The 16,416-nt window shown below is 36.9% G+C and overlaps 1 protein-coding gene across 8 annotated transcripts in view; it reads right to left on the bottom strand.

Moving 5' to 3' along the window:
• CNKSR2 (connector enhancer of kinase suppressor of Ras 2) overlaps positions 1 to 16,416 on the bottom strand; it is a 207,655-nt gene that overhangs the window by 82,105 nt on the left and 109,134 nt on the right. For 5 of the 8 annotated variants that reach the window (XM_066545420.1, XM_066545421.1, XM_066545426.1 and 2 more), the window contains 3 exons: positions 13,478 to 13,624; positions 4,110 to 4,243; positions 176 to 387 (listed from right to left, as the gene is read on the bottom strand). In XM_066545420.1, the coding sequence (XP_066401517.1) occupies positions 176 to 387; positions 4,110 to 4,243; positions 13,478 to 13,624 (493 nt within the window). The remainder of the gene's footprint in view (positions 1 to 175; positions 388 to 4,109; positions 4,244 to 13,477; positions 13,625 to 16,416) is intronic. The other 3 variants (XM_066545422.1, XM_066545423.1, XM_066545424.1) reach the window with 1 other exon arrangement.

The following is a 16,416-nucleotide window of genomic DNA, read 5'->3' as shown; positions in this document are numbered from 1 at the left end:
TTTTTCTTTCCTGTAACAGAATAAGCTCTTTGACTGAAATTAGACTAAAGTAGTATTTAATTCTCAGCAAAATCAATGGCCACCAGAAGTATTTTCATGGTTAAAAACAGAAGCAGATGCATGAAAATCCTAAAATCAACAAATGGTGATTATCTTTATGAGATCAATGCTGTACCATATGTCGGTGTGCTCTCTCTCCTTCCAGGACCACTTGTTCTTCCTTTCTCATACTCATAGCAGTACAAAACTGCATCTTCCTCAACCACGTTGAAGCGTTTCCGATATTCTTGGTCCAGAAATGAGTTTGGAGATTCAGATCCTGTATGAACCGGTTTGCCCACTATATGTCTGCCAACATCGTCACAGGGGAGATTTCCCTTTTCATCCCTTCAGTTAAAAAGAAAAGTTTTTAATATATTGAGATAAGACACTGATTTTTTTATACTGTGAATATTGCAATAAACATGGGCCTATGCCAATATTTTATATGCTGAAACATGAAATCCACCCCACATCAGGAGCACACAGCATATATGCATGTATATGCATTTATATGCCAGCTACCTCACACGTTTCTGCTTGTTCAGTTCTTTACTGATTTATCCATCTCATGGATTTCTCTTGAAAATTATTATAGAAATAAAACTGATGTGCAATTACTCTTTTCATTTTTCTTCTTTTTTTCTGGAATCTACCTAGCACTTTGTGGTTTAGGGCAGAGGAGAAAGGTTGGCCTTACATTTCTGGCCTTACATTGGATACTTTTAAGACATGTCTACGTAGTAAGCATCAGCAAACTCAGTCTGGTTCCTCACACTATCCCAGATCAAGAAGAACCAGGCACAGAGGATGTACAGACACCTGACATAGTTTTGCACAATCATTTCAGGTCTAGAAGTTGTACAGGCACATCCATGCAGTTTCACATACAGTGTGCAGCACTTGCTTATCAGCTGCTACCCCAGGACAGTGCTCACTTTGCACTTTGTGTCAGATGCCCCCAATCTTTTTGCTTTCCTCACCCCTGCCCCACTCTTTGAAAATGGAAACTAGTCAAAGGGATCAAACAAGAGCAAGCAGTGCTGGGTTAGGAGTCCTTTCTTGCACTAGATTAACCAGGACTTATCTAGTAAATGTGCTGCTACAACTGCCTGGAGATGGCTGCAAAAGACCTGATCAAACAGCCATTTCTGTGCAGCACAATAAAGGTGGTCAAGAGAGAAGTAGGTATTCAAGAGGTAATCAAGAGACAAGCTGGGCCATATGCTCTTGCTGGAATCCTTCAGCCCCTGTGAACTTCCATGTGAGTTCCAAGCTGGCCAGCATGCTGACCCCCTACTTCATCTGGCACCTTGAGACTCCATCCGAGCACCAAGCAAAGCCTCCTCATGGCACCCAGGCAGCCATGAAGGATGAGAACAGGCCATCCTGCCTCACTGTGACACTGCAGCATCACAAACCCCCACTGATCACTACACTCACTTTGGCCAAGCTGCTTTCCCAGAGCAGGCATGGTGTTGGCTTAGAGAAGGAGGCTGGTGCAGCCCCAACAGGGCTGTGGGCTCTCCTCCAGTCAAAAAGAGCCTTTCTGTGCTGACAGAGCTGGGCACCCCAGCAGGTAACAGGATGGACACTGACATAAACCAGCCAGATGCTAATAGATGCTGCAACCACCATCAGGGGCTGGCCCAAGGAAGGCAGTGCAGCCTGACCTAGAGGGATCTTTACTGTAAGCATGGAGTTAATACAGAGCCATCAGGCAAACACCCTTTGCCACAGCCCTCTAGAGGTGAGGGTTCCAGTTGCCATCCCCAAAGGTGCTTGATAAATATGAGCAGGCACTAACACACAACTAGCACTCCTAAGCAACCAGCAAATGGCAAGTGTTGGTCCCTTTTTGTCATGCCATCCATGAGAGGATATGTCAGCAGCTGTACTGTCTGTGGGTACCATCACCAAGCCTTTGGGTTTTACAATTTACATCAAAATATCAAGTTTTTTCCTCTATTCCAGTAACAAAAGGAGGCTTGATTGTTTGCTTTTCTTCCTTTGGAATGGCAAAAACAAACTGAGAAACAGATGTTGAGCAGTTTGATAATACCCAAAATACACACGATTTAATATAGTTAATCATGGGCAAAAAACCTGATGAAATGTCCAAACAAATTATTCTGAAACACCACACCCTATGAGACAGGTAAAATCAAGAATAGTCCATGTGGATTAAGCTGATGAAAAAACTCAAATGTACCAAGCCTAATCTCTCTACAAGATTACAGCTTGTACTAATACGTATTATAAGATTTAATCTGAATTGGTCCAAACTACTGCATTATCATCATGATTTAAGAGATGTTATTAAAAATAATCAAAATTCATTTAGAAGTTCTCAATTTCTACAGCAGAACTTAAAAACTGAAGAGTAGTGAATGTTTAGCAAAAAAAATTTAAAAATGAGGATGCACTTCTTATCAAATAAAAATATTGTGATGGCAAACATAATCAGTTTCAAGAGCACTAGGTTTTTACCATGACTACTGCATTCAAAGAGAAACACGCCTAAGACTACTCTTTGGTGAGTTTTTATTCCCCCCAGCTTTTTTTATATTAATGGATTAGAATTAAGTACTTGGTTCTTTTCTGTAAATTTTCTGAAAACCATGTCCTTAAAATATTTATGTGAGGATAACAAAGAATTGTTATCAGGGAGGTAAAATATGTATTCAACTACTGTGCACAATTCAAGTGTCATGACTAAGAATGTTCTCATTTAATTAAAAAAAAAAGTTATAGCAAACTAGAAAATGTGTTAGTTCATCTGGTTATACATGTCACATTTGAAATATTTCTTTTTTCTGTGAAACAGAAACCAAGCCAGGTACAGATGAGGCAAGGATAAGGAAGGAACATGGGACACAGCTTAAGGCTTCACAAAAGGCTTCTGACATCCTCCTGAAGTCAAAATCACACTTGTGCCCTGCAAGGTTTTCCATATATCTGATGAGTAAGAATTTATCATAGAATCTCAACTTCTCCTCCCCAGTAGGCAATTTAACTTGCCATATACCTCACTCTTGGACAAGGCCCTGGAAGTCCTGTCAGTATCAGGTCATATATCTCATTAACTGGCTAGAGGAGTTGCTGGTAAGAAAGTGTAAGAAAAACTCAGCTACAAGACACTCAGGTGCAAGAAAGAAGATGCTGCCCTTTTAACCTTTCCAAGAAAGGTAACTAAAAGCAAAGCAAGAATTAATTTAAAAATACATTAACTGGACATATGACACAGACATAACCTGTGTCTAAGATTATGGCAGTTTTAAGAATTCTGATTCCTCTTAAATACAATCCTAAAACTCTGGGCAGCTACTTTTTGCACTATTTGTAGGCCATAATTCTCTCAGAGTTTCAGGAATTCAGGAATCTGTGTACATTATGGATTTATACTGAATCATTTGTGGCTGTGTAAAGGTAGGCTAATGAATCTGCAAGGAGGATCTGCTGCTCTTTTGGCTCAGCAAGTCCAGAGACCTGGGAGAGATGAAAATGCCTGTTCCAGGTGGCAGGTCAGAGTATCAGCTGTACTGACAGGGAACAGCAAGGTCACTGCACAGTCTGGCTGAGTGGCCACACTAAAACACAAACCTGAAATTTCTCAAATATCAGAGAAGAAAATGCTATGGCAGGACTGAACAATGCTGTTGCTGGAATTGAAAAGTTTCCTTCATTTAACTGACTCCCTTGCTGCATTATGATTATTGGGCAAGGGGATAAATATGAGTTCCTTTCCTAGTTACAGATTCAGGGTTACAGGTAACTTTTGCTCTTCTGAATGAGAATGAGACTGATGCAGCCAATTGATGACCCCATATATGAGAAAATAGGGTACTGGACCTTCTTTTCTAAAGGCTACTTTTTGCAGACAAGATACTGATTCAGAATATTCTGGTTCTGATTCAACACATCTACCCTTAATAACCAGTCTACCTGCAAAATACAGTATTAATACAGTATTAGCTACAGGGAAGACTAATAAATGGCTATGAACAGAATGGTCAGTTACTTCACAAACATTTTTTAATCAAATTGTACTGTAAAATGGTCTTTTTTACCTTGGAACATAAGGTTCTGTTGGAGGAGGAGGTATGTAGAGATCCTGAAGGGCAGAGCTGTCTCTTTTTGTAGGTGTGCTGATAGTGCTGGATGGAGTAGCAACACTGCTTGTAGGGCTTCTAGGAATAAGAGGCTGGTTCAAAAGAGAGAGAGAAATAATCAGGATTATCCTTATATATTACACATTTTTATTTGTAAAAGCCAAAACCAGAAATAGTTCAGAAAGCTAAAGAAATAGCAGTTTTAACATTCTGCGTGATTCTCAACTGACTAAAAGCCCACTCATGCTAAGAGGACAGATCTACAATGGACATGTATTGTGCTTATAAAATTCACTCTTCTGATTGCATCTTTTTCCCTTTTGCACAGAAAGTTTATTACCAATGCCCACAAAATCAGTGATCACATGAGCTACTGGTGAAGCCTTAACGAGTAAATAACAAACAGAATCCAGTTAATTCCTTAAATAAACTAACATTGTAAAGAAAAAGTCTAGTGTTTACAGCAAAAGGTGCATAAGTAGGCATTAAATTGAATGTCAAGTCCTTCCATCTGCTCTACAGCTTAAGAATTAACTGTAAAAGCTTCAGCTTATGCCTGCAGTTGCTGTTAAATCAGGTGCTGCATCCTCAGAGCACACACGCTATGAGAGAATCAACTGGAGATTATTATTATTATTATTATTGTTATTACTATTATTATTATTCATTCCCCTGGGTACACTCCTCACAAAATAACATTTACTCACAGGCAAATAAACTGTACCCTCCTTGCAAAATAATAATGAATTCTAGCTATCATTCCAGTCCAGATAGGATCCTTCTCTTAATCACATTTTTTCACAAGATTTTCTAAGTCTACACAGATGCAGAAAAATCAAATGAGACAAAAACTTTGTTTTAGTCTACTTTATAACACATCTGTCTATAAACAAAAGCCTTGTGTGGCTTGGTTTGTGTGACAGCTAAACTCAGGCAGAAGAAAAAGAAAGAGCAGAACAGCAAGTACAAGAGTATCTTCATACACCCGAAAAAGAATCCAATATTAAAACATACTGACTTCTGCTTTGAAAGAGTTTTTTCTCCTCCATCTCTTTGGAAGTTTACTCCTTGAAGAAAGAAGAGCTAGGATTGAAGAGAGTTCACTATACCTAAAATTTCTGACCTTAGTAACTACTTAACGACAGAAGCATTTCACATTGTATTGATGGCAGAGAAGCTCTAAATGTGGACTGAAGGATAGATAGAAAGATCCTTCTCCCAGCACTGTTACCAATACTTTATGACAGAGCAAAAGGGTGCTCCTGTGCAGAATAATAAATTCTCATTTTCTAGATATTAATCTTGACCCTGTAGCAGAAAACCCAAAAAGTTTAAAGCAGGATCATTGCCAGAATGTTGGCCTTTCATCAGCTGGTGATAAGAGATACAAATCTATGCCTATCAAGCCAAGGCCCCACCACTGTGCCACTTTTTTACAATCTGTATGTAGGAACAACAAATATCACTTAGGAAACCTCATCCTTTAGCCAGTTACTGCCTTGTTTTGGAACAGGGCTGTGTTAGGTGCTATGTAGCCCTAACAAAATAAAATACATGCTTAAAATTTGCTTGTTAAAACTTTGCAAGTCCACCTTTAGAGCAACAGCTATAAACTGACACAAGTTTTCTAGGTTTGAATGTTCAAAATCTGTCTCCTATAAACAGTGATACTGCTTAACTCTTCTGTTGCTCATTAGAGTTAATGTGAGTATCCTACAGCCAGGCCAAAGAAAGACTGCCAGTACTTGCAGGAAGAAAGGGAGAAAGACACACACAAAAACCAGACAGGTAAAAGACTTTACAACCACTAAAAACAAGACAAATCTACAAAAATAAGAATAAAATTGGTGGAAAGAATAGGTCAAAAACCCCAAAACAACCACAAACATCCTAAACACCCTCCCTCTCTCTTTCAGAGAAACAAAAATCTTATCCTTTACATTTTCATCTGTGACACTGTAGCTGTTGATGTTTTTGAACCACTAATACAACAGTGTTTGCTACCTTTCTGATACCCTGCACTTCTGTAACAAGAACACTTCGTGGCTTGCTGAGTGGCCTGCTGAATTATTTTTCATTGTAAGCCAAGAGGATTTTGTGACCTAGATCCTGTTTACGCTTGTTAAGCCCAAGCTGTTTGCTCATGGCTCATACCAGCAGAAGCACTGAGAGGAAGACAAACTGTGCAGATGGGTTTGCTCTTCTCCATTTAGAGGAAGAAGTCAAAGCCTTTACTTTACCTGCGTGAAAAGGGAGGTAAGAGGAGAGGGGGACTTGGAGACCAGAACTGTGGCAGTCAACATAAGGTTATGGTTTATCTTACGTAGGGAAAATAATGGTCAAGCATGAAAATGTTCTGGACTTACAGGAGTGATGTGCCTCTGGTGATCCTGACAAGCTGTTGTAGGGCTGGAGGACACAGGGAAAGAATTTCCCTTGTGTTACAGCCTAGAAAACCTGGCTGCAACTACATAAATTCTAATTATATTGCCCTAACTTCTGGAAAAATAAAAAAAAAAAGCTCAAGTCTGAGGAATCTGTTTGGTATAACAAACAGCCCTGACATACAAGTCAGTTTGTCCTCCAGGCAAATTGCTGGCTGATCCTGGAAATCAGTTTGGGTTTAGACATCTTTGACAAATGTGTATTTTGGTTTATCTTTTAGCACAGGAAGGTGTCTTCAATAGGAAGAAATGGTATTCAGTCTAACCCAGAAAGCCACGAGCTATCCAACTTACTGAAGGCCAGTGGCTCCCTGTCAGAGATGAAGACACAGTGTAACTGTGGACACTGAATGACTGTGGTACCTCACAGGACAGCAAAGGAAATTCACTGTTCAGGGCACCTAGAGCTTCCAAGGGGACAGAAATTGTAATCCAATCCAAGCCACGTGGAGGTAAAATCCTGTAGGATTGTCCCAAAACATACTAGGAAGTCTCACTTATTTTCCATATTGCTTTTGCATTGCCAAACTCAACTCTCTGCTGATTTCCAAAGAAACAAAACTTGTCCAACTAGAAAAAAAGGGAAATCCTAATTTAAAAATAGGTGATCCCTTTTAAAAAAAAACCCCAGTATTTATCATGACTACATCAGCAAATCAGTAGGTTAGTAAGAATTTTTACATGGTAAAAACATTTAAATGGTCTCTCCTGGTAGTAGCTCAACACACTGAGAGCCTTGCTGTAACTACCACCTTGTGCTGTAGAAGTTCAGCTTTCATTTTCATGTACAGAATGAAAAAGTCTTCAGACCCCTCTGGTTGAAAAGAAAGCCTTCAGAACAGAAAACGTCCCACATGAGACCCTGCATCAATCTTAATCCACAATGACAGACACAAAATCTATAATTCAATATATTTTGGAGTATTATTTCTCAAACATTTTGAATGCACCACCCTCCCTCAGGTTCATTAGTCTTTACAGAGCCTTTCCTAAACTGTTGCTTGGCTGCAGAACAGGAAAGCAACCATCTTTACTCACAGCAGCAGGGAAAAAGGAAATCCCTGGCAGCACTGACTGGCAGCAAACAAGTCCCCTCCCTTCAGTAGCTGTTCTGTCCCTGCTTGGCTCTGCCCTGTGGTCCCCACCTCCCTCTTGATAAACAGGAGCCATTACTGCTTTTTGCACTCCCAGTTCTGAAGAAACTGAGGGGGTGTCCCAGTGAGTCAGCATATTCTTTGATTTTTCTATCTAAACAATGAATGTAATCAATATTTAATATATACTATCTAAAATTATTTTAAATGTTTTTTAAAACTCTTTGAACATTTCATTAACACCCTTGGAAGCTGCAATATAAGTCTGAGAAACATTGCTCCAAAAAAAGACATACAATTTTTCAAAATATAAGCAAAGCTAATACAAAATTTTAAGTTTCTTTATCTTTATACAGTATTTGCATCAATAAGCAGATTTTAGTACCAGTATGTTTTTCATATTGAATCAAAATTACAACAATATATTGAACAAAAGGTTTCCAATAAAATAAACTTTTTATAATAACAATCATGACATGAAATAATGAGATACTGTAACTAATTCAGACAGAGTTCATTTTAACAGTGCTACAAAGAATGCACAGTTCCCATGCAGTTAAAAGACAACTAAGTAATTTAAAAGCAAACAAATGAGTGTTTTATTCAAATTTAATAATTAAAAAGGGTAGGATCATTAGTTCTAGTCATAAATGATGAAAACAGTATATAACATTGTGTCTAGATGAATGAAGGAGGCAATATAATCAAATAAGAAAATATACTGAATAAAAATAATAAAAGCATCATTTTCTTTCAAACAAAGGACTTCTTATTGCTGCCTTTGCTTCTTAGGAAAATGAAAAGCTCAATGTGTAACAGTGGAAATATGATGCACATCTAATCCAAAACAAACTCTGTTAGAAAAACTACAGATACTGTAGTGCTGGTGCTTTTAAAACAGTACAATTTAATCAAATACAAAACAGTACAGCAAACTATAAAGATACACAAAAGGTGACATTTCAAAAGGCTGGGTGAAGGAGGGCTCGGAAGGTTTTCTTCCAAGTCAACATAGCAGATGTGGCTGGCAGCTGGACCTGCCCCATCCTCAGTGCCATGAGGAAGAGCCTTGTCCCTGACACCAGCAGGTGCATTCCAAATTAACCGAAGCGTGGCACAGGTTGCTCTAGCACTCCTTTTCTGTATTGAAAAAGAACTGGATGAACAGTTTTCCGCACTGTAATAAAGTCCATCTTCTTCTGAGTAATTAAAAAAGCATTTTCCAGAAGACAAAGGAGGGCTTTGCAGCTAGGTTCTTGCTAGTGTGCTGCCAGCGACTTACACAAAATTTCATATGCTCTGAGAATCTTCTCTATTGAACTTTCCACCTTTATTTCAACAGCACTTGAAGGAGCCTTCCTTTGAAACCTCCCCAGAACAACACAAAGTGGAAAGGAGAAATAAAATAGACAATCTAGAGTAGAGGAAATTTATTTCACTTAGGTTTTGAACCAGACAAAAATTTAGAGAGTTCAAAGATAAAATCACCTCTATGTCAAACAAGGAAAAAAAAAAGGGTTAAAGTTAATTGTTTTGTTCACCATATTTAGAAGCAGTCAGAAATACAAGTATTGCAAACTGCAATATTGTTCTAGGTTCTCACACAATGGATCAGCCTATGAAAAAAATTAACTGAAAGGCAAATTTAGTAAGGTTTGTCTTGCAGGCATAACACCTTAATATTTATGGTACAATACCATATTAATAAATACTTTCAATTTTGCGAAAGGCAACCACTAAATTCCCCAAGGCTACAGCTGTCTAATTCAACTGTTGAAAAAGCAGTAACAAAAAACACAGGCTGAGAAATCCCTTGACTTCACAAATTTGGACATGATTCTAAAATGCATCATGGGAGAACCTTGATTATCAGTATGAGGTTGGATACTGATGGATATTAAAACAGACAATCAACTCACTGAAAACACAAAAAAATAAACCTCAATCAACCAAACAGCACTTTCTTTAATCAGGACACAAGGGGGGAAAAAAAAGGAGTCTTTTTATTTCTGTACTGATTGACCTTAGAGCTGGAATTAGTGCGCTTGTAAATACAAACTCATTATGTAATGGTGCATGGTATAGCCAAAGGCTAATTGTATTATTTTACTGCACATCAAACCATTCAGGTTCAGGATGGCTACACCATATGCATAATTCTTCCTCTTCTTTCTTTCTTTCTTTCTCTCCCCTAACCTTTCATATTTATTCTAAGGTTAAGAATATTTATAAAAAGAATAAATATAAGTGTTTCTGCTAAAAAGAAAAAAACAACCTCACCAAGAATTAAGAATTAATCAATAATTATGTAGCCTGAACTTAACTCCTAGTTCAAGGCAAGACTGCAATGCAAAGGCAGAGCTGTTCAAAGTAAACAGCTGAAAATTCTAAGAAGCATTTATGCCAATTAAAAAACAGTTAACATCTGAATGATCTAGAGGCATTTTCCACACTTGGATTCTGTGAATGTCTGGTTGGCATATGGCTAACCTAGATCACTAACAGGGGGCAGAAAACTCTTAAACATTTCATTATCAGTTTATAGTTTAATTCCTAGGACACCCTGTCACCCATACACAAACCAGCTCGATGCACTGGTGGTACCTGCACACTGCCTGAGCTGGGACACTCATTGAGCACTTTCCCAGCTCACAGGGATATTTATTATCTCTCCATTAAGTCTAGTTTGTCATGCAGCTGCAAATGGCAGACTTCATGTTCTTAAACACAACTGCAGACTGAACAAGCTGAATGTCATTTACCAATAATGCCTCCACATTATTCACTTTAAGCTAAAATTAAGTTCTCAGAGCTTCTCAATTTAAATATCACAATGTAAATTTTAATGTAAATGAGTCTTCTAATTTAATACACTGAAGTATTTACCTTCTACACCTATGGCATCAGCTGTTAAACATATTGATTGGTGGGATAAATACAAAAAACACAAGTCTGATTTTGTATCATCCTCCTTACATTAGGGCACACTTCCACCTTCCCACCTCATTCATCACAATATGATTAGGCTGTGACACCAGTTTTCCTGTGTTCACTCTATTTGCAGAAACAAAAAGACCACAGCAGTTTTTTTGCTGATCCTATTTCCCATTTTGTCAGAATTTCACTCTATAATCTATATCTCACTCTATAATCTTTTGAATATTTTACACTTCAACAGAATTATTACTAAGCCACAATTTCCTTAGCTTGTATCTGCTGAATAATACATACAGTTCAATTAACTTAACTCTGGGATGACAGCACATTTGTAACATTCTCAAACATTTCAAGACATCCTGATATGGGAACACAAGTTAGCATAACCTCCCCTGCTTGCAAAGTTGATGTTAAGCAATGCTTTCCCTTATGTTTTTCTGGTATTTGGTATCACTTTCCTTCCTCTCCTCTCACATTACATCCCAAGCTTTATTAAAGAAAAGCCCTTTTATGCGAATCAGGAACATAAGAAATTTCAGAACAGCCACAGCATCAAATTGCAATTGTTACGCTTAAGAGTTTTTCTGAAGATTTTTTTCAGACAATTAGTTAAATAAATATAATATCTTCATATTTTAACAGCTATAAAATTACACTTCACTTGGACTTCTTTTGATGCTTGTTATTGATAAAATATACAGTACTGATTTCACATTTAGGCTACACTTAAACTTCAACATCAGCTGACTTTAACATCTGTTCAACTCTGATCTGAATAAATCCACAACAGAAATTTCCACATTATGCATCTTCTGAAGTTTGCAATTCACCATGGGGCGTTGTCCACACTCCGCCTACTTAAGGAAACTGTTGTTTCTCACACTAAAATTATAAATTAAAACAGACACACATATGCCCACTGCACACATAAGTGCTGAATGAGGTTCTGGCCTTTTCCTGGTGTCATGTTTGATAAAATCAGAGTAATATCATCATGATACCAGAATCATATCTGCAATGTTTAACAGTATCTCTATTTGTGCTCATATTAGCCTTGAAAATATTCATATTTTTCATGCTAACAGCAAGAACTGACCCTCCTACCCCAATACACCCATTGCCCCCCATTCCCCAAATCTGTAAGATTACAGAAAATCACTATCTAGGGTCAATGTCATCCAGTAAAGATAATCCACATTCAAAGTAGCTATCCAGATTCCCTTTATCATCAAATGCAGAGAAAGAGGCATGTGCAGGGGCAAATTCACGGTATCCTAAAGGCAGATCAGTCAAAAACAGGCCAAGATGAATGGATCAGTAATTACTAATGCATGTCTGCTGGCCAAAGGGAGTTTAGAAGAGAAACCTGAATGACACGTAGATAGTTACATAGTCAATCTAAAGTTAGATCAGTTGAATAAGACCCAAGTACCTATCAGAAACTTTTGATGTGGAGTCTGCAATGTAATTATTCTTGTAATAAATGATAAAGTGAAGCAAAATGGAGTATTTAGGAGCCTGGCCCAATTTACTTGAAAAAATACCAAACTCACCCATGCTCAGCATTTAGACTGAAAGCATCTGAACCCATTTAAAGCAATGATGTGTATTTTAAATTTGTATTTATATTCTCACTAAAGGTATGGAAAAAGCCTTCAAGTATAGACATTCACACATTCATTTCATGCATCCAGATTTGCAATTTTATCTCCAGATGCTAATTTCTGGTTGAAAGTTTTTGTCAAATGTGCATTCAGCTGTTTATATCTGAAAGGCCAAAACACCTCAATCATTTAAAATCTTAGTTTCAAAGACTCTAATGCATTTCACCATTATATAAATATTTATACACACACACACACACACACACATATATATATACACACACACATATGAAAGAAGTTCTTTATGGCATTAGTTTTTAATGTATCTCCTCATATTTCAAATGGCATAGGACCACAGATAATGGCAGTGGCATTTCTATATCTCATTTTCCTTTTGTCCAAACTTTGCAGAAGTCTTTTCTCTTTCATATGTACTTAATTTTTAATTAGAACTTTTAGTGTGGTAATAAAAATGTCCTAAAGAATGCACTCTTTATACAAACAAAATAAATTTCTAAAGATTATTGTGTTTGAACTGAATGGAAAAATGGATTATTTGTTGGTTCCATCAGTTAGTTACATGCCTTCATCAGTCTGAATATAACTTTTATTTCCTAGAGTAATCCATCACAGTGACATTTTATCCTAGAGTTAAACATGAAAGCTTTAATGAAATTCTTCCACAGCTTTCAGCACGTTGCAGGTTTACTAAAATTATGTGCCCAGCCAGACATCCTGTGCTATGGCTCCTTATGTGCAAGCCTTCAGTCTCAAAGACAACTTTGACACAAATACAGCTTTGTTTTCATGAGGAAATTTTGATTGTCAAGTGATTTATTGAATACAATCACCTTATAAATTTTCCTATAACTCCATCAGTGAGAATTCAAACATTTTAAATCCCTCATTTTTGAGGTTATACTGTAGTGAGATCTTCACAAGAAATCAAACTAAAATTTATCATTTGTGAAGTATGTTTGTCTCTCCTTAGCTAGAAAAAGTTATCTGAGGCTACTTTTCTGCCTTGTAGAACACTGGGATGGTTACTTTTTAACTTTGAAAAGTTCCAACAGGTTTAATTTCAATTAGCCTATGAGAACAAATCGCATAGAAATAATTTCAGAAACAATTTTTCAAAGTATACAAGAGTAAATCTATATGCTGCTGAGGATGAAGCACAATAAAGCATCATTGAGATAATCTGTAGTTAAAATGATGGTGTATGACTTATGATTAAGCTTCATTACCTGCAGAGCAAGGGGCTTCCATCTCATATTTTTCAGTAAAGCTGGTGCTGAGGTAAGCATGCTCTGAGGTCGCTTTTTCAAAGTTAAGATAACACCACTCGGATCCTCTCGTAGTGCATTCACCAAATTTTTCAACTGCCACCCCACCTGGTAACCAGTAAAATCATTACAATAAAATTGAGGTACATTATTCAATATGTAATGTTCCCTTTTTAAATAAGATTAGTAAATAACATAAAGGAGTGTATATATACCATAAAGGAGATTAGGTCTAGAAATGTCTAAACTTAATTACTGCATAAAAATCACATAAACGGAAATAATTACTATAATGCATTAAGATGTATATGCATCATTTCAGGTTTTAGAATTAATAACTTATTTCACTGCAAATGCACAATTAAATCTCAAGGTGTTTTCAAACTCAAATGTGAGCTCTGGTACAGACTTTAGAGACTAGAAAGTTTAAAAGCCCTGGCTTTTGCATTGACAGTTCATTTCAAAACTGAGCAATTTGTACTTTGTGGTTACTTTTCAAAGGTCACTAACCACATATAGTCATACACTACTACTCCTAGCAGCTTATGCAGGCACAAACCAGTTCAGGAAAACCTACTCTTCACACTGCTATAAAAATGAAGCCAGAATCACAAGGCCTTTTTTAAAACAGTGCTTCTTTCATGATGATTTCAGAAACAAATACAGTAAACCAATGACAGAAATGTAGTCCAGTCACTACGCATTAGCCCAAAATAAAATTTTCCTAATTTAATTGCAGCATTTTGAAATATTTTAAAATTAAAACGTTGATTAAAATGGAAAGCAATAAGTTTCTATTTATAAATCCAAGGAGTCTGAATAATTTATACTGCATTTTTGGAAAAAGTACTTTAAATACTAAAACATTTTAATTTATGACAATGGTTTTAAGTCTGAATATGGCCTGATTACAAGGTACCCATTGCAAAATGCTTTAGGATAGTAAAAGCATGCTTTTTGAAGTTTGGTACCTAGACTGGCAATACATACAATCATACATCCCTTCAAAATCTCGGCCTGTAGACCCAGAAAGTGATTATTTCTGTAAATTCGACAGCTTTTCTACCTCTTTTTTCTCTGTCCCCCACCCCTGCCATGCTAAACAAACAAGTACATCTCCCTAATTTGTAAATGATCACAGTTATGGCTATTTTCCTTCTTTCGCAATTTGTAAAAGAACACTGTCAAGAAGAAAATTATCCAGCTGAGAAGAGGAAAAACAAAGATCTAGAACTTTGAAGTGATAAGGTTATTTTACATTTGAATAATCCATTTGAAAAATCCAATTAGCAGTGTGAACAACGAGCACAGATGCTCCTTATCACTGGTATAGTGCTACATGACACAAACATGTATTACCTATGCTTAAGCAAAATAATCACATGTAGGTTGTTGCTACTTATTTTGTGCCTTATTTCATATTACACCAAGTAATACCTCACTTTGGTTAGTATCACTTATTTTAAGAACTGCTTCTCCCAAACAAGCCACTTGAGCCAACAGTGATTTTACCAACAGCCTGAATCACAGGCATAGCTCAAATCCCATCACCCTTTCTTCAGCTCCTGTGAACCTACCTGTCCTGTTTCCACCACAGCAAAGCCCAATATATCCACGATGCACTTCTACAGTAAGATTATTGTATGCAAAGAAAAAGGGTATTGATAACATGCATTGATAACATGCATCTTCATAGAATATTTTTCAGCTTTCACAGAAAACTTGTAAGCATGCTGAAATCTTTATTTTTACTCCCATATACTAGGCATATGGCTATTATACTTCGAACAAATTGAAACATTAAATTAACCAATTGCATCTCAATTCCCACATCCCACTGAAGTTTTGTCTTTCAACAACATTTAAACAAAATATCTTTGAGCCCAAGCTTTGTGTGTAAGGACATTGTAATCTTATAAAAAAAACTCTTGCTATTTACAATACTGTTTTCTTATTTTAGAGACTCGCACCACTGCTTAGAAGCAATATATTCCCTACAGTTACATCATGTCACTGTGGGCATATGTGAGCTTTCATTTGCTAACCAAAAGAAGGAATCATTGGCCTCCAGTTCATGTAAGCTATCTCTGTACCTAAGGTACTGCACACTGTAATTCCCTAATGCAACAGCTGAAGAGGGGGATTAGTGGAGCAGAATCCTTCTGCTGAACAAAGCAACACAGGGAGCCTTGAGGAGAACATGACTTGACCTCAGTTATGGAGTCAGGATGTAAAGTTCTTCCCAACAAAATTGGTAGGACACTGCATGTGAAAACTGTATTTTAAAACCATCTGTTTCTCATTGAAATAGCCAGAGGAATATAAACAAAACTGGGGCTTTTTGGCCATCCTAGCATTTTAAAAATTATTTTAAATGCACTTCCATACTTTGCAGAGATAAACTACCTCATTTATTTGAAATATGCATTACATTGCAATAAATGGGAGATTATCTAGTCTCTTCATAGGAGTTTGGGGGATTAAAAAAATAGCTTCAAAGCTCTAAATCTGATGTATGTAATTTAGAAGCTCATGAATAAAAACAATTTAACTTAATTTTTCACAGTGAAATTCTGAGTTTACTATAAATTTCAAATGAAGTTCATCCTCTGCTTTTATCTAGTTCCCTGACAAAAGTTTTCTGGCTGTTCAGACAGGCCTTGATGGCTTCTTGTAATTTGAACAGAAAGAACTAAATTGGCCTAAGAGGAACAATTCACATAAAAGGTAGTCAACAATCAATTGAAGGAAATCAATGCCCACATAGGAGGCCTGGTTTTCAGTTCCAAGATAGTTCAGATCCTCTCAAAATTCATTCTGACACGGACAAAACAATTTTTTTGAGGAGGTCAGGCTGCAAAGCAGAAAAAGCATGGACTACATCTGGAACTGAAAACTTT

The sequence above is a fragment of the Molothrus aeneus genome, chromosome 2 (genome assembly GCF_037042795.1).
Source record: "Molothrus aeneus isolate 106 chromosome 2, BPBGC_Maene_1.0, whole genome shotgun sequence".
Classification (NCBI taxonomy): domain Eukaryota; kingdom Metazoa; phylum Chordata; class Aves; order Passeriformes; family Icteridae; genus Molothrus; species Molothrus aeneus.
This window is presented reverse-complemented; position numbering and strand designations above follow the sequence as displayed.